The 19071-nt window shown below is 37.2% G+C and overlaps 1 protein-coding gene across 1 annotated transcript in view; it reads right to left on the bottom strand.

Moving 5' to 3' along the window:
• The window catches only part of LOC138697816 (ankyrin repeat and SAM domain-containing protein 1A), a 598611-nt gene that overhangs the window by 224450 nt on the left and 355090 nt on the right, over positions 1-19071 (bottom strand). Inside the window, exon 10 of the mRNA XM_069823347.1 lies at positions 7229-7400. Coding sequence (XP_069679448.1) covers positions 7229-7400 — 172 coding nt within the window. The remainder of the gene's footprint in view (positions 1-7228; positions 7401-19071) is intronic.

Raw genomic sequence — 19071 nt, forward strand, 5'->3', positions numbered from 1 at the left:
AGGCCAGCCACGATTCCATTGCAATGTACAGAACCAGAATAATGAATTTACACTTTCACAGTGAGAAGGGGCAAATTTTCTTTATGCAACAAAAACAGATATACACATAAACGTAAGTTGCTGGTACAGCAATCTGTTAATGGCATACTGCAGTTGAATTTTTTCTTAATTCGTTTTGATGAAATGTTGCAGAAATGGTGAGATCAGCAGTTCTTAGTCCTTGAACTCTAAAAAACTGGAGATGAAAATGAGTGCTACTGAAGTGAAGACTCAAATTCTATAAGTGAAAGAGATCCACTTCTGATTAGTCAGTTTAATTCGGCATAGCACGGGTGAATTGAAGCGGAAACTAATTTATAAGCGGAAGAAGAAGAAAAAGGGGAAGAGTGAAAGAAGAAAAGGAGAAGAGCGGAACAAGAAAAATTAGAAGAGTGGAAGACGGAAATGGTGAAGAGTGGAAGGAAGAAAAGGGGAAGGGCGGAAGAAGAAAAATAAGAAGAGTGGAAGACGGAAATGGTGAAGAGTGGAAGAAAGAAAAGGAGAAGAGCGGAAGAAAAAAAAGAAGAGCGGAACAAGAAAAATAAGAAGAGTGAAAAAGGAAATGGAGGAGAGTGGAAGAAAAAAAGGAGAAGAGTGGAACAAGGAAAATAAGAAGAGTGGAAGACAGAAATAGTGAAGAGTAGAAGAAAGAAAAGGAGAAGAGCGGAAGAAGGAAAAGAAGAGTGAAAAAAGAAAAGGAGACGAGCTGAACAAGAAAAATAAGAAGATTGGAAGACGGAAATGGTGAAGAGTGGAAGAAAGAAAAGGAGAAGAGCGGACGAAGAAAAAGGAGAAGAGTGGAAGAAGGAAATGGTGAAGAGAAGTGAAAGAAGGAAAGGTATAAGAGAAGGGAAGAAGGAAAACGAGAAAAGTGGAAGAAGAAAAGGAGAAGAGTGGAAGACGAAAATGGTGAAGAGTGGAAGAAAGAAAAGGAGAAGAGCGGAAGAAGAAAAAGGAGAAGAGTGGAAGAAGGAAATGGTGACGAGTGGAACAAAGAAAAGGAGAAGAGTGGAACAAAGAAAAGGAGAAGAGCGGAAGAAGAAAAAAGAGAAGAATGAAAAAAGGAAATGGAGAAGAGCGGAAGAAGAAAAAGGAGAAGAGTCAAAGAAGAAAATGGTGGAGAGAAGTGGAAGAAGGAAAAGTATAAAAAAGAGAAAAAGGAAACAGAAAAGAGTGGAAGAAGAAAAGGAGAAGAGTGGAAGAAGAAAAGGAGAAGAGTGAAAGAAGAAAAGTGTCAAGAGTGAAAGAAGGTAAAGACGAAGAATTGTAAAGGAGAAGAGTGTAAGAAAAAAGAAAAGCGTATATAAATAGTGAAAGAATGAAAAGGAGAAAAGTGTGAAAAATGAAACAGAGAAGAGGAATTGAAAGAAAAGAAGAAGTGGGACAAGGAAAAGAAGAGGGGAAGGAAAAAGGAAAAGGGTGAAGAAGAAGGAGCTACTACATAACTAAAAAAATCGGTATATTTATTCTTTAATAACTCGGGCTACTTTTTCGTGCGCCACTCTGTATGTTGAGTTAAGATTATTACTCAGTAGTGTAACACTAGGTAATTATTTCTTAAATGCAACCACTCAAACTACAAAAACATTGGCATATACACTTGAATGCGTAAAAAAATAGCATGCCAGTGTTACCTAACACAAACTACAAGATCACCTAGACTGTGTGTGTGTGTGTGTGTGTGTGTGTGTGTGTGTGTGTGTGTGTGTGTGTGTGTGTGTGTGTGTGTGTGTGTGTGTGTGTGTGTATGTGTGTGCAATGTTACGACTCTGTTACTACAAAAGTTAAAATTATACTTCTAAACTTACAACAAACAGACCATGCTACTATCTGCAAAGTTGAAGGCCATAAAGGTTGAAGGCAACAAAAATTATAGCGACTAACAAAACTGTCACTTGGCAAGCCAAAAGTAGCCTAACTGAGAGACGTGAATAATCACTTTCCTTTCAGCCTAACTACAGTCAAGTTCTTTACGAACTATGAATATTAATTTTTAATAATCACTATCAAAATCGCAACTTATCAATCCGTTTTTCAAAGCCAAGTATATGCATTGGAATTTACAACAACATATGCATGGGTACCATTGTTATTTGAGAATATTTTATGCGTAATTCTAGGGGGTGTATGTACTTTATAAAGATTAAAGCTTTCTTAGGACGAATAATTCGAAACCTTTACGCTAGACGGAAGAATTGTCACATTGTAAGTAAACAAATCTATCGCAGAAGAGTTGAGTGTCAATAATATTCATAATATTAATCAGAAATAAGTTTTATTACATTTACAACTCCTCGCTGACTCTCAAGAAAGCCCATTAAGCTGACTTCACGACACAATCCAAGTTCAGCAATGAAAACTAGTCCATGCTGCCTGCTATTGTCGTTGAAAACATCTCATAAAAAATAATATTCGAAAGTTTCAATAACCATGTTTTACAAATATTTTTTTTAAATATAGCATTTCTACCTGCAACTAAACATTCTTCAGGTTGACGTAAACTACTGAACTGCAGCACTTCACAAGTTGTGCCGACGAACATAATAAGAAGCAAAAAATTTTCAACGAACTACATTACAATGAAAAAAAATTCAGGAATTACTTCACAACCTACAAATAATGTTCCTTTAAAGACCGGTTCACAATAAACCGGGAACGGAAACGAGAACGAGAACGGAAATATTGATAAAAGAAATGTATTTAAATTTGGACATTCACAAAACGAGAAGCGTGCCGGAGCCCAGGAAAGAGAACGTGAAATTTACTTGTGAACGCTTACATTTAAATACATTTATGGTAACAATATTTCCGTTCTCGTTCTCGTTTCCGTTCCCGGTTTATTGTGGACCAGCCTTAAGGGACAATATACAACCTCCTTGGTTACTGGCAAAAATGTATCGATAAACTGGAGGATTATTTTTAAAATACCATCAGGTTTTGAATTTGTACCGGTTTGTATTATGTCAAGTTCACAAATTACTGAAGTTCAAATCAAATTTGAACCCCCAATCTACAGTACTACATTCACAGTTTGGTCTCTTATGCTAAGGTGTGCTAGAAAGAGTGGGTGAAGAAAAATAATGATGAAACTAATCACGAAGAGAAAAAGAAATTCGCTAGGCCACTGGCTAAGAAGAAACTGATTACTGACGGATGCACTGGGAGGATTGGTGAACGGAAGAAATGTTCGGGACAGAAGAAGATACCAGATGATAGACATTAATCGTATGCGGAGACTAAGAGGAAGGTGGAAAATGGGGAAGACTGGAGGATGCTGGGTTTGCAATGAAAGAAAGGTCTGCACTATGAATGAATGAATGAATTAATGTACATTCTAAATAAAATATTCTAGATTTTCATATTGAATTAATCAGATTATGAGTGGTGAAATTGCATATATTTTCAAATGCACGCTGCACCACAGAAAAGAACTAAGATATCTGTCAATACAGACTTATTTTTCAGTGTCATACTTTTAGTATTAATATAATAGTACTAACATCAATTAAAAATTACGACAACAGAATCGATATTATCCCCCAATCTCACTGTTAGAGTGGCGAGGACACAAGATAAGAAAAAAAAAAAGAGAAAGAATCTGAAAATAAATGTGAAATATAGAGCAAAGAGTCTCTATATTCTTAAGGACAGTAGGAAAGATTATTGCATATTATATGCCACTGTCAACTTGCCACCTCAGCAAGTTCGAAAATAGCGCTATGCCACTGGACATACAGTACTGTGTGATTAACGAAGTTGTACTGTACCTACTTATGGAAATTGTTCCTGAGATAATTTCTGTTAAAACGTTCATGTGACTTTCAATTACAGGCTATAACAATCTGAATCTCGAGAAAACATTAAATGTGTTTGCTACAAAAAAACAGCAAGGCGAATGCTTGCAAAAGTACATTTAATTAAAACCAAGTACGTGCTTATACAATACAAAACGTTAGACAACTTCTTGAAGTTATACATGTTTGTGCATTTTAATTTAAAAGAAGTTTACTTAATTATCCTGTTCCAAGGGCAATGATTTATTAAAGACGTGTGTAGAATTTACTTCCCTAGCGTAAAACCAGATTTAAAGAAGATTTCTTATTTATTTAACTTCTAAATTTCAGTGCTCCTGATCGAATCCATGTGAATCGTGCATAGCGGACCAATCAGCTGATCGTATATGTAAACGTAAGGTTATTAAAAACTTTGAATTTTTTTTTAAATACCTAGCTGGAATTGAAGTGAAAAATATATATTTTTTATTTTAGTTGGTTATTTTACGACGCTTTAACAGCTTAGGTTATTTAGCGTCTGAATGAGATGAAGGTGATAATGCCGGTGAAATGAGTCCGGAGTCCAGCACTGAAAGTTACCCAGCATTTTCTCATATTGGGTTGAGGGAAAACCCCGGAAAAAACCTCAACCAGGCAACTTGCCCCGACCGGGAATCGAACCCGGGCCACCTGGTTTCGCGGCCAGACGCGACAAGTGAAAAATAAGATTCTCATAATAACACTTTTTCATTCATAAATGAATGTCGTTGGATCGTATTTACTCGAATATAAGATCTCTTTTTACTTGAAACTGAACTGCTGCGAAACAAAGGGTATAGGTTTTATGCGTCGTCACTCTAAAGCAGTGGTCGTCAGCACTCGCTGAAATGTGCAAAGGGTACGCGGTGCTGTCCCGTGTGCACCGTCGTGCAACAGAGAGAGATAGAGAGCATACCCGCTAGTAACTACGGAGTGCAGCCTAGTGCACTGCGTTTTCCGCGGGTAAGAGAGACTAGTCCCACCGTGCTCTGTGCTGACGACACCTGCTCTAAAGAGTAGTTATACGGACAGTTTCCAATGATGAATAAGGTTTCACGTTTCGTAGGTTAATTGTATCTTCGTCCTCTAATGAAAAGGAAAGAGAGTTCATTACAGAAGGCTAAATCCACCTTTTACTCGAAATTGAATTCCTAAGAAAACAAAGAAGAGAATATGTTTTATGCGTTGTCATTCTCAAAAGTCTAGTACGGATATTTTTTCAGTGATGAATAAGATTTCACATTTCGAAGATTTATTGTATCTTCGTCCTCCGAAGAAAAAGATAAAGGATTCATTACAGAAGGCTAAATCCGCTTAAGTGACTCTGAATTTAGCCGTTTGTAATCACCCGAAGGAGAAAGATAACATTCTCACCCTCTTCTTTATCTGAAAACGAAAGTACAACGAATCTTCATCATTTGCAATGGAAAAAGTTCAAACCGCACCTCTTCCGAATAATCTACCTCATTTATTGTGAATCAGAATTTTTTTAACGTGAAACATTTAAGCGGAACTCTATACGGATAAAATTTTATTCTGATAAGATGACGTCACCGCCTACCACGCGCATCTTACTCCTTAATGGTCGCTCGCCGATTATGCTCTTAACACACAGTAATCTAGTTACTACCCGTTCAATGTGCATGACCACTGAGTGCTGATGTCGCCACTGTCGTTGTATACAAGACATCGTCGGCGATTACAAAGTGCGGGGCATTGAGGGGATCAAAGCATTCGTGGAGGGGGATGACGCACTCTGGTAGTTCGTGTAATCAACACCAGCCAATTTACAACGGACGAGTAGTAGAAACTGGTTATAAAAAGATTTTTTTTTTTTCAATTCTAGCACGAATGGTGACCAGTTTTAGAAATAACGTTGGCGTGAATGTAATGTAAAATTATACACTTGATTTGACCCAATAAATGGTGCTATCAGATACTTGCATTCATAGGGTGTTCGGTAGAGGAATAGACTCACTTTCATGTATGGTTTACACAGGGTGATTCTTAAATACCTGTAAACCTTTTTTGGGTGTAATGTAGAGTTAAAACTAAAACTAAAATGTTATATACAACTTTTCCCGCAAATCCTTACTTTCAGAGTTATCATGCAAAATGTCCTATCTTGCTAGGTATAAAAAACATGGACCAGTAGTCTTCGAATGTGTAATGCTCGCCTACATAGCGACTGCGTTAGATGTTTGCTATTCGTACACCCCTATTACGTACAGTTGATTTCGACCTGATAAGACTTCGTCTACTGTACGTAGGTATGTTCTGATCTTAGAATTTTACAGACCTCGTTCAATTCATTCCGAACTGTTTCATAGCTATTTTGATGTCACTGCTGTAGTTATGCTACGTTCAGAATGTGAGTGGCATAAACGAGCGCCTTCAGACGACCACAAAGGTAGAAGTCTGGTGATCTGACTGGCCAAGCAACTGATGTTACACGATCTTTCTTACCGTACACAACTGAAGCCTACTGAACTAACGACAAAATGAATGTGTACTTACGGGACGTGGTGACTGTAGAACCTGCAACAGAACCATACAACTAAACATACCTACGTAGAGTAAACAAAGTCCTATCAGGTCGGAATCAGCTGTAGTGGGGTGTACGAATCAGAAACATCTACCGTAGTCGCTATGTATGCGAACGTGACACAGCCGAAGGCTTTACTGGCCCATGTTTTTTTTTATTCCTGGCAAGATATGGCACTATGCATCATAACTCTGAAAGTAAGGATTTGCGGGAAAAATTGTATAGAACATTTTAGTTTTATTTTTACTGCTACATTACACCCACAAAGTTTTATAGGTATTTATGAATCACCCTATATAGGCATAATTTATTTCTTTTGCCATAAGCCAATTTTCACCTCTCTCCAACAACCAATTTCAGTGATACGTAGTAATATTTTAATTTGTATGTTCATGAAACAAATAAAGGTATAAATAATCCAACGCATTAAATGCATTTCAAGTCTAATAGTCTTAAAATAACCCAACCCACACAACACTTAAACGTTCATGCACCTGCCACTTTTTCTTGTATATAAATCTTATTTTCAACTATGGTCCAACTTCAAACGGGCTCTAATGTGTAATGGCCTCATATTTTTCAAACCAGAAAAAATGCGCAACTATTCAGCAACAGACCACAATGATAGTATTTTTTTTTTTCACTGAAAATTATCTCTAAAATAGGCACTGTAACTTCGTAAATCATCCAGTACATATTAGATGCTCTTAATACACAATTTAAAACAAATTTCCTGAGAATCTCTATAGCTACTTTTTTAAATACTGAGAGTACATTTTTTAACCGTGCAACGCCCCATGCATGCTGCAGGCAACACTGCCGACAAACTGACCTGCGAACGGCGCGTCTCCGAAGAACTCTTCGACGTTGTTGTCGGTGGAGACGCTCTTGTCGGAGAGGGAGACGCTGCTGGACAGACTCCCGCTGGAGGCGTCCAGCGACGGGAAGAGGAGGAGGTCCTCTTCGGTCTCGGTTTCAATGTCCCGCGACCGGCGCTTGTATTCCTGTTGGGAGGAAGACGGTGATGTAGACGACGTGAGACAGAGTAGCGAGGTTAGCAGCTCCGAGCACACAAGTCGGGGCGGTAACATTGTGTAACAAACTCAACCAAAGCTAAGAACTGCCTTCTGATTCCCACACTGCCTCGTAGATCGTTGTCAGGTCTGAACTTGCAGAGCTAACCTGAAGAGAGGAGTTCAAGAGCGTGAAATACACAACTTAAAATAGTCACTTACCACAAATCTTATATTATTGGCCACAAATCTAGCTTCATGTTCGTGATCATATTTATAAATAACCCAACAAGCATTTTTCTTCGTCTGAACCATCTATACGGCTGATTTGTACGCCATTTTCGCACGTAATTTCCGTCAGTAGGTATTTCAGTGATTGATTAATGACCAACAGGCATGGAATACACATAGATATCCCATCAATCCCAAAGACGCTTTGCAAGAATGTGAGAAAATACATTATTTTTTTACACTTCTTCCGTTTCAAACTTTCTCTCTTGTCACTGTTTGTGTCGTATTATGTCTCAAACATTTGAATATTTCAATGACAGTATATTCTGGTGTGAGACAAATGGTTAATAGGCAAACAGCTCATACAGTTAATTCATCAGTCCCAAAAACCCTTTGCTAGAACGCCAAAAAATGCATTACTTTGAGTCTTTTTCCTTTTAAACTTTATCCCTTGCCATAGTGTCTGTCACGCCCTGTCTCCAACACTTTGAATAGATCAATATTTCTTTGGCAATTATTATAGCTATTTGAAAGGTTCAGAGCTATAGTGGGCCAAGCGCCATATATTAGAAACGGAGAAAACAAGAGTTAAAATTAAGTGAATACCATAATTCAATGAAACATATAGCAAGTAATAAAAAGTATGGACATTAAAACTAAATGATATTTCAATCTTCATTAAACTATGGTATTAACTTAACTTTAACCCTTGCTTTCTCCGTTTTTAATAAATGGCGCTTGGCCCACTATGGTTCTGAACCCTTCATTTGTGGTCAAATATTTTACGTAAATTAAAGTGTGGACACTGCGACTGAAAAGATTTTAAAACGAACTACTAAGACTGCTATGTTCTTGCATAACTGAACAAATAGGAGTGAGCTATATATTACTGCAAGTGTAGTTCAGTTTTATATGGTTACTAGATAATAAAGCCAAAACTGTTTAACACTGTACACGGAATTAAAATGTTTCCTACATTAATTTTACAAACAATCGAAGTTAAAAAATATATTCACGCAGAACTTACAATGATTATAAATTAAGACATAAACATTTCTTCAAAATAGAAACAGGAACTTTCTATGCTTTTAACCCTATAAAGTAAATATTTCAGCATAAGCAGCACAATTTTAACTCGTAATTTTATATCCCTTACAAAATAAAAACAGAACTGACATAAGACAATAAGTTCTTTCAGCATTAATAAAACGTGTAGGTGCTTCTATGTTACTTTTTAACATTATTTAATAACGACGCGAAGAAAAGCACATAGGAGAATTACCGGTATTTTAACACATTTATAGATTTAAAGAAATGTGAAACAAAACGAAGATATCTAGTTTAGGAATTCGAGCAGTAAATATGATTAAAGTCTGCTTATAAAATATGAACTTAAGTACAAGCAAACGTTCTGATGGGGGCAGATAAAAAAGTTAATTTTTTTTTTCTGCCATGTTAATAATGTCAAAAGAAGTGCTTATACAAATTTTGGCCTCTCGACCGCAATTACGAGGCCGTCCAGAAAGTGATTTTCCCCGGGGGCCGTTTATAGAAAAAAGCACATTTGCATAGAAATATTTATTGAAACAAACACAGCAATTGTTGAACTATTTGTCAACATATCCCCCACTGGAATTGAGACATCTGTCATACCATGAGATCAATTTTTGTGTCGTAAAAGTCAGTCGCCTCAGATCGGAACCAGCGTTTGATCGCGTCTGTACCTCTCTCTGTCGATCCCATGATATGAAAAATGTCTCAATTCCGATAGAACATATGTTGAGAAATAGCTCAACAATTGCTGTGTCCGTTCCAATAAATTTGTCCAATGAAATTGTTTTTTTTTCTGTTAGCGGCCCCTGGCGAATTAATTTTTTTACGGCCCTCGTAATTGCGATCGAGTGGCCAAAATTTGTATAGGCACTTCTTTTGACATTATTAACATGGTTGAAGAAAAAAATTTAACTTTTTTATCTGCGCCCATCAGAACGTTTGCTTGTTACTCCCAAGCATGTCTCTTTTTCGAAGAACACAAAATATATAAACAACTTCGCAAATTTAACATTATTCGTATTTGAGATTAAGCTCCTGTTAACCTATAAACTGAATAATAATCTATAAAATCAATTTATTTTGTAGCATTTTCCATAAAGGCAGCTAACGCTACATAAATAAAAAAACGGCACAATATTGTTGAAAATCGAACGCAAACACGACCACCATAAACCACAGAGAGAACACACAGAAGCAACGAAGTCGGAGTAAAGATATAATATCTGTCGTCGGTTTACACGAGAGAAGAATGAAAAAGAAGATAAAGAGAACCAGTGGATAGACACAAATGAAGCAACACCTCCTGGACAATGCGGACTCTAGATCCGACTGTCCTCTATATAAAACAAGCAGAGCAGCCGAGAACGAACGCTACCGCACGTCCGCACGTGCTGTGGGTGGACAGGTAGGCAGCAGCCGTCTCCAGAAGCCGCGCCGACTGGAGTGACGTTGAACGCCAACCTAATAACGGTCAGATCACAACCTGCTGACATTTAAATATCAATGGGATCTTCCAAAAAATATTCCACAAAGTGAAGGTAGACCCAACACCTTTCTGGCTTTTTACCAATATTTCCCAGCCTGTGGTTGCGATACTAGTGGGGGTCACAATTGACGGGTCCTCTGCAAGAGGGAGCTATGTCACATTAGCCATAAAGGGAGAAAATAAGACTTTTACAAAAATGACAGTATCTGGAATATTTTAATGATTAAGTTAATAATTTTATTTTTTAAAACTAATCATAAAACGTACAAAACGTACAGAGGTGAGCCCGCCTGGAGAGAAATAAAGAATAGGTTGCAGCCGCCAAATTACTCTTCAAGGAACGACCACTCACATAAATTGAGGGAAAGACAGGACGGAAACTGGAAAGTTTTCTTTTCTCAATCGTACTATCAGGGACTGGAATGCTCTACCTGCAGACTTACTGTCCGTTACTCAGGAGAAGACGAGCGGAAAGAATGTGATCTTCTTGACTATCGCTGCTGATTATTATAAACATCGCTCAGATAAGCATCCCAGTAGCCAGGTTATTACTCGTACAGGAAACATGAGTAACAATGCGTATGGAAATTAAAGCTAAGTTGAACAGAAGGAGACCTAATGTTTCCGCTTACTGCAGTACAAATATTGCACGTGTTGTCGTACGTTATCTGTTCACATCCCTTCCTCCTCAGTCCGCTCTCGTCTTCTCCTGAGTCACCGACAGCGAAACATAGTGAATCTCCAGTGATTTATATTGGGTGTGCAGTGTGTTGTAGTGAAAGTGCAGTGGGCTTATAAGTAAATTCTGAGAGTTACAGTGGCAGAAAAATAGATTTATAGTGAACGGGTGTGAGTTATAGTGCTTGTAATGGGGTCTAAGCTATCGATTTGAGGTTAATATAGTAAGTATAATTCTACGGAATAATAAGGATGTAATTGATGTTCTGTTATTTGAAATGTTGTATCAGTGAAGAAGTGTGTTGTGTCTGTGAAATGTGTTGCGACAGTGAAGTGTGTTTGTGTCAGTGAAGTTCTATAGTTTACAGTGGTAGTGCAAAGTATTTGAACAGAGAAATGTTTTTGAAGTCTTAGTGAAATCAGGATAGTGTCAGTATAATGTGTCTTAGTTCCAGTGCAGTGAGTGAATTGATAGCGAGATGAGTGTAGTGCTGAAAGGTACTTATCATATATGCTCGTGGTTTTAAGTTCTAACTAAGGGTTAAGATATAAATTAGATTTACTTTAATTAATTATGTTATATTAAGTGATTCATTTAATTTAGGATGCTCCTTGCTAATATTATATATATATTGTCATTATTATTTTATTATTAATATTATGACTGTATTTTATTATTATTGTAATTATTGAGTGTAATTAGTTACCACTGCCACCGGGTATTTACCCATTTGCAGTGTGAATAAATACACACATAACTATATTATTATGATGTACCGAAGTATATATGATATTTCCGTGCAGATATTCTGCGTCATCATATGATGAAATATGAGTGGAACGGAAAAAAATTCTCTCCGGCACCGGGATTTGAACCCGGGTTTTCAGCTCTACGTGCTGACGCTCTATCCACTAAGCCACACCGGATTCCCATCCCGATGTCGGATTGAATGCTCTCAGTTTAAGTTCCACCTCTTGGGTTCCCTCTAGTGGCCTACCCTCATGCACTGCGTCATAGATGTATGACAATGTCCAATAGAGGGAACCCAAGAGGTGGAACTTAAACTGATAAGCAAACATTCTGAGGGGGGGGGGCAGATAAAAAAGTTAATTTTTTTCCTTCCACCATGTTAATAATGTCAAAAGAAGTGCTTATACAAATTTTGGCCACTCGACCGCAATTACGAGTGCCGTAAAGAAATAAGTTCGCCAGGGGCCGTTAACAGAGAAAAACACAATTTCATTATAAAAATTTATTGGAACAGACACAGCAACTGTTGAGCTATTTTTCAACATATTTTCCACCGGAATTCAGACATTTTTCATTTCATGGGATCAACAGAGGGAGGTGCAGACGTAGTCAAACGCTGGTCCCGATCTGAGGCGGCTGACTTCTACGACAAAAAATTGATCCCATGGTATGACAAATGTCTCAATTTCAGTGGGAGCTATGTTGACAAATACCGCAACAATTGCTGTATCTATGTCAATAAATATTTTCATGCAATTATGCGTTTTTTTACAAACGGCCCCAGGGAAAATCACTTTGTGGACGGCCTCGTAATTGCGGTCGAGTGGCCAAAATTCGTATAAGCACTTATTTTGACATTATTAACATGGTGGAAGAAACAAATTTAACTTTTTTATCTGCCCCCATCAGAACGTTTGCTTGTGAGAGGATTCTATTGAATTAGTCTTTAAGGTATTAAAATATGATTGTTCAGGTTTACAATGGTGTCTCTTTACTTTCGATGACACTTCATATAGGCTGTCTAGAATATTTTAAATTATGGATAGCATGTAACCCATTTTTCAGTCATCCGTATGACTAAAATATTAATGATATGGCGGTCATACTTGGCAGTTTAATTTATTTTCATAATAACATTATTATATTAAAAGCCCAAAAAAATTCATGACATCACTGGCATATTCTTAAAATTTTGTATGGAATGACCCAGTAGATGGTGTCCACATCAGCATTTACCTTTTTCTTCCTTCTATGTAGGAAATTCTTCACGTTTTTGGCAAGAACGGAGGATGAATGTTTTACCAGGACATATCCCGTTTCCTTCCATTTTACAAATTTAGAAATTTCGTGTTGGTGCCACCAAGCATCCCCGGGTGGAGACGCACGGAGTGGACTGGTCTAAGAACGAGTTGATCTAGATATTCACGAACCTTAGTGTAGTCAGCTGGTGTGGGTTGGGAATATGCCTAGCTGAAGCTCAGCGTAAAAGTCCTCTCGGATGGATGCAGCACTAGTGTAGTGACCCTTCTGAGCTGTTAGTACGCCACTACCATTTATACAAGGAAAATGACGGACAGGCTGTCGGGAGGACCACCAACAACAAACAGGTAATAGCTGCGCTGCCGTGACGAGGGAGTCAAGTGTTTATCCACGTCGCCCGCCTTGACACGACCACGCCCGTGCTTTGCATACGAGCATAGCGTATAGAGACATCCACAAAGAAATTCGGCTGCTAAATTATAATAATCAAGTCAAAAACACATGACAGGTGAAAAGGCGTTCTCCATGACGACCCAACGTGTGTGGCTAGTGCTCAGGAGAACGCAAGTTCGAATTTCAGTGAAGTGGCCTACGAGATGCGTCGAAGAAATCATCAACATCATTTCAACAATAGACTTAATAGGCAGGTTCGGCAATAGTCCATCTTCTAACAGGTCTAGACTACCGATATTTCATCTCACTCTTATTTTATGTAAAAGTATTTCTTTTTAGGCAATCCACCTCTCTCCATTCGCCCAACGTATTCTTTCCATTTAAGTCTATTTTCTTTTATTTTGTAATTTATTGAGAAAAAAAAATATTTTAACTTTCAGTTTATCCAGTTTTTCGCAACAGTACATACTCCGAAGGCATTTAATTTTAATTTCTTCTTTTCTTCTCACAATTCATGACTCACTGCTATATAAGGGAGTACCAGTACAGATAGTAGTTTACAGAAACGTAACATGGTCTCCTGTCTATATTTTCACTTTAATGTACTTCTAATAACTTCAACTTTGGAGTTTATTTATATCTTCATCGTTCTGCTAGGATACAGTTATCACAGCCTAGATAATTAAAGTGTGACAATTGTTACAATGTCTTATTTTCTACAATTATTTTTGTCTTACAGAATACCTGCCACAAAAACCAAAAATTTTTGTCTTGGTTTCCTGCAATTTTTAAAGTTATATTCTTATATCATTAAAGCAATACACTCCTTATGCACTCCTCAGTATCTTACAAAATCACCCCATCATCCGCAAATATTAACATATTTAAAAAAAAGTGTTCGTTGAATCTCATTTCATCTTTCACTATGCACGATTGTATAACAACTTCATCAACGTAGATGTTGAATAAAGATAGTGGTAAAGTAAATTCGGATAGGTTGTAAATGAATTTGCATCAAATTTCCAATTTCGTTTCATTATCACAATATTACACATCCTTTAAGTTACTTGTCCACATATTCACACCATAAAATTAGCCCTAAGCATTTACTACATAACACATAATGATAATGATAATAATAATAATAATAATAATAATAATAATAATAATAATAATAATAATTCTCAAAAATTCTCCAAATTCTAAAAAATTTTCAAAAACTTGAAAATTCTAAAAAATTCTCAAAATTTCCGAAAATTTACAAAAATGTAAAAATGTTTCAAAATTTTCAAGAATACTAAAAATTCCCAATTTGTTGCTATTATTATTATTATTATTATTATTATTATTATTATTATTATTATATAAAGCTCTGCTCTGTTACTACTTGAGATGCTCGATCATCTTAGTCACTAAGCAGATGCACTACATAACACAACCCATAAGATTTTAAGCCCACGTATCTTCTGGCTTTACGATAGCTCGGGTCCGTACACTTAGACACGTTTTGACCCATTGTGCGCCCTATATAAGTGATGATTGTCCAAGTCCGACAATGGCCTGGGTGACATCCATGAATCCGTCGCTGACAGGTGGGCCATCCTGCCTCATACCCTGATACAGCCAGATCCTCCTTCGCAGACGAGTAGCCTGATAAGCCCCAGGAACCCGAAGCCCCAAACCCTTCCCGATGAGCTGACGCTGTCAGGTTGGCTATTCTGCCTCAGCCCCTGATAGAGCCAGGTCCCATCCGCATAGAAACAGCCTGATAAGCTCGAGAGGCTCGGATCTCCTAGCTCTTCCTATATCAGGATCGGGAACCCGTACTATCTCCAGATTTCACCCCAGCCTATTTTTGCTATTGTAGATAATAAGACGAAATGAAGCGGAGTGTTGGTGGAATGATAGAGGAAAACGGGAGTAACCCGAAAAAAACCATCAGCAAAATGTGCTTTCATTCATTCATAGTGTTCTGCCGTGCAGGTCTTTCACTGCAAACCAGCTTTCTCCAGTCTTATGCTATTTTCTGCCTTCCTCTTAGTCTCCGCATAATGATCCATATACAGTATCTTAATGACGTCTATCATCTGATATCTTCTTCTGCTTCGAACTCTTCTCTCGTTCATCATTCCTTCTAGTGCTTCCTTCAGTAAACAGTTTCTTCTCAGCCAGTGACCCCTGATCAGTTTCAGCATAATCTTTCTTCACCCACTCTTTCCAACACAGCTTCGTTTCTTATTCTGTCTGTCCACTTTATACACCCCATTCTTCTCTATATCCACATATCAAGTGCTTCTAGTCGCTTCTCTTCACTTCGTTGTAATGTCCATGTTTCTGCTTCATACAATACTATACTCCACACAAAACACTTCACTAGGCTCTTCCTCAGTTCTTTTTCCAGAGATCCGCACAAGGTTCTCCTTTTTCTATTAAAAGCTTCCTTGGCCATTGCAATCCTACTTTTGACTTCCTGGCAGCAGCTCATGTTACTACTTATAGGACACCCCAACCAAGTATTTGAAGCTGTCCACTTTTTCTACTGTCTCATCGAGAATTCGCAAGTTTACCTTCTTTACTTTTCACTGCATTTATCTTCATCCCATACTGCTCACAGCTGTTTTATTCAACACAAATTCCATCACGACTTGGCCGGGGATCGAACCCGGGCAGCCTGGATGGAAGGCCAGCTCGCTAACACTTCAGTCACAGACGCGACGAGAGAGTTTAGACTTAGAGGGAGTATTAAATAAAGAAGCAATTTTGTTAACCCACTACGCTGTTTATGTAATTGTAACAAGGGTCATAACTGCGACACTGCATACCAAGTGCAGATATTACACCGCGCCTGGTTAATGTCTGCACAATTGAGACGGCCTTCGGCTTGGCACATGGCAGGCGTGCTTGCTGCTGTCACATTAATGATAAGTATAAAGTACCGACATCTTGCTTCTCAACAGTTTAACCTAACGTGTTAGCATGACCGTCCGACCGAGTGATATGAGTGGCATACATGACACAACAGATGCCCGAGAGTTCTTACTTTAATTCCGTCAGATACGGACTTTTAACCAGAGGCACAGGGTTTTATATCTCATTTCACCATTAATCCAACATCGCCACATTACATATCGTAACTCAACTGCCAGCATTCCACGATATCCCTGGCAAAGAGGCTGTTTCAAACACATGGTGATTAAGGACCATCGACGTGGTCTAGGCCTATGTGTAGCGAGCTACCTGGTACCACGCTTCTGTTGGTTAAGGGGTTAGGTACAACTTACAGCAATAAAATTTTGGGAAATATTCAACATTTTTTTCCTCCATTACTGTATCTTGTACATAATGAAAATTTGAATGTATAAAATACTGTCCTTCTGCTGTATTAAAAAAAATATTTTTACGATTAAATATATATATATATATATATTTTTTTTTTTTAAGTTAGAATTTATAAAACAGTTATATTACCGGTTGTTGTGTATGGTTGTGAAACTTGGACTCTCACTTTGAGAGAGGAACATAGGTTAAGGATGTTTGAGAATAAGGTGCTTAGGAAAATATTTGGGGCTAAGAGGGATGAAGTTACAGGAGAATGGAGAAAGTTACACAACACAGAACTGCAAGCATTGTATTCTTCACCTGGCATAATCAGGAACATTAAATCCAGACGTTTGAGATGGGCAGGGCATGTAGCACGTATGGGCGAATCCAGAAATGCATATAGAGTGTTAGTTGGGAGGCCGGAGGGAAAAAAGACCTTTAGGGAGGCCGAGACGTAGATGGAAAGATAATATTAAAATGGATTTGAGGGAGGTGGGATATGGTGATAGAGAATGGATTAATCTTGCTGACGATAGGGACCAATGGCGGGCTTATGTGAGGGCGGCAATGAACCTCCGGGTTCCTTAAAAGCCAGTAAGTAAGTAGTATTTTTTTTTAAATTCAAAATGTTGGCAGTTCACTGTGCAGTGATGAAGCGTTTTCCTCGTAACTCATAAACTTGTTAACTTTTTCATGCTCCCTTTCTTTTATTTTATTGCTGAAACTCATGTTTACAATATCATGCTCTTTCAACTACATTCCTTAATAAATAATATTTTTTTATTTTGTGTTAGAAGAAAGTACTGATATTTTACCATTTTTTTAAATGAACTTATTTTTTATCAGACAATCTATCAAAGGTAGAGAAGTGATCTTGCATCATATTGTAGATATGACATGTATAAATACACACAACAAATTTAATCACAGAATGTTGGATAGTTTTTTAGTTATGTGGGAAACGCTTCATCACTGCACAGTGAACTGAATTTTGGGGGGAAAAAAAGTAAATATTTCTTTTAATTACGAAAATATTTTTTTCCCATAACAAGGACAGTGTATTATACATACTAATTTTCATTATTGTACAAGGTACAGTAATGTAGGAAAAAAATGTTGAATATTTTCAAAATTTTACTGATGTAAGCTGTACCTAACCCCTTAAAGGTGGATGTCATGAATTTGGTGTCAAAAACGATTATCTGGAAATACGTTTTTCGTAATCTACATAATGTACCTTACATTGTGTATAAATTTCATATTTGCAGAAGGCCTGGAAATATATTAAAAACATTTAAATGTTAAACTCTGCACCTGCCACCACCCCCCCTTTTTATTTTGCCGTTTCAGTGTATTTCTCTCTTGAATATACATTTTTTGCAGGATCTAAAACCTTTTCTCAAGAACTATAAATTCCAGTGCTATGATTTTTTTAAGAGTTGTCCATTACATATTACTGCACATTTCGAGCTACAATGATAACAATTCATTACTTACATTTTTATTTATAGGGTATTAGCCTATATGAAGAAAAAAATATTATTTTTGAAACACTAAGTTCAAAATTTTACAAATAAAAAACTAATATATTATAGTTTAGTAATCTTACAGCAGTGTTAGCTTCAAACAGTAAAATTTTCAAACGAATTGCATTAGGATTTATGTTATGGCTTTCATACAAAAAGTGTTAAATCTTTTATAATATATTTATGCACTTGTCTTACTTTTAGGTATTCCTTTGTATTTTTTCCATTGAATACAGTTCTTTGTCTTTATGTACACAAAATTTGATGCATTTAACTTAGAACTATAGCTGTAATGATTTGTTTTAAGAAAAAGATGTATTTCCAATGACATCTCACCTGGCTTGCCCACAATAAACCGAGAACGAGAACCAGAAGCAGAACGGGAACCGCAGGACTTGAACGTGAAGACTTTTGATTCACAATAAACCGAGAATGGAAACGACTATGCATATTGATATGCATATCAATAATTATATGTAAAGTCGATATTTCGCATTCTGATGTTATTTGTGTATAATTGACCAATGACATTCTCTCATGAGTAGATACAAGCCAGCCAACATAAACACAGGTTAACCAACTTCAAAATTTATGAATACAGAGTATTTAAGATTTTTCTATTTACGTGGTAATCTAGTCATATAAACACGTAACAAAATTTCTGAGTTAGACACGATGCATGAAGAAGAAATTATGACACGACGTCATTGCTACAAAGTATATGACGACCAAACAGCTTTATGATGACAACAGAAAGAATCTAGTAGGCCATGATAGGAAATGAGAACGATAAAGTTAAAACTTCGTCAACTTTCACGTTACCGTATCCGGGCTCCGGCAAGCTTCTCGTTAATGCGAATGCTCAAATTTAAATATATGTATTTTAACAATTTTTCCGTTCTCGTTGTCGTTTCTGTTCCCGGTTTATTTTGGACCAAGCCCTACATAGTTGGGATTTTTTAC

Source organism: Periplaneta americana, chromosome 4, assembly GCF_040183065.1.
Source record: "Periplaneta americana isolate PAMFEO1 chromosome 4, P.americana_PAMFEO1_priV1, whole genome shotgun sequence".
NCBI classification, from domain to species: domain Eukaryota; kingdom Metazoa; phylum Arthropoda; class Insecta; order Blattodea; family Blattidae; genus Periplaneta; species Periplaneta americana.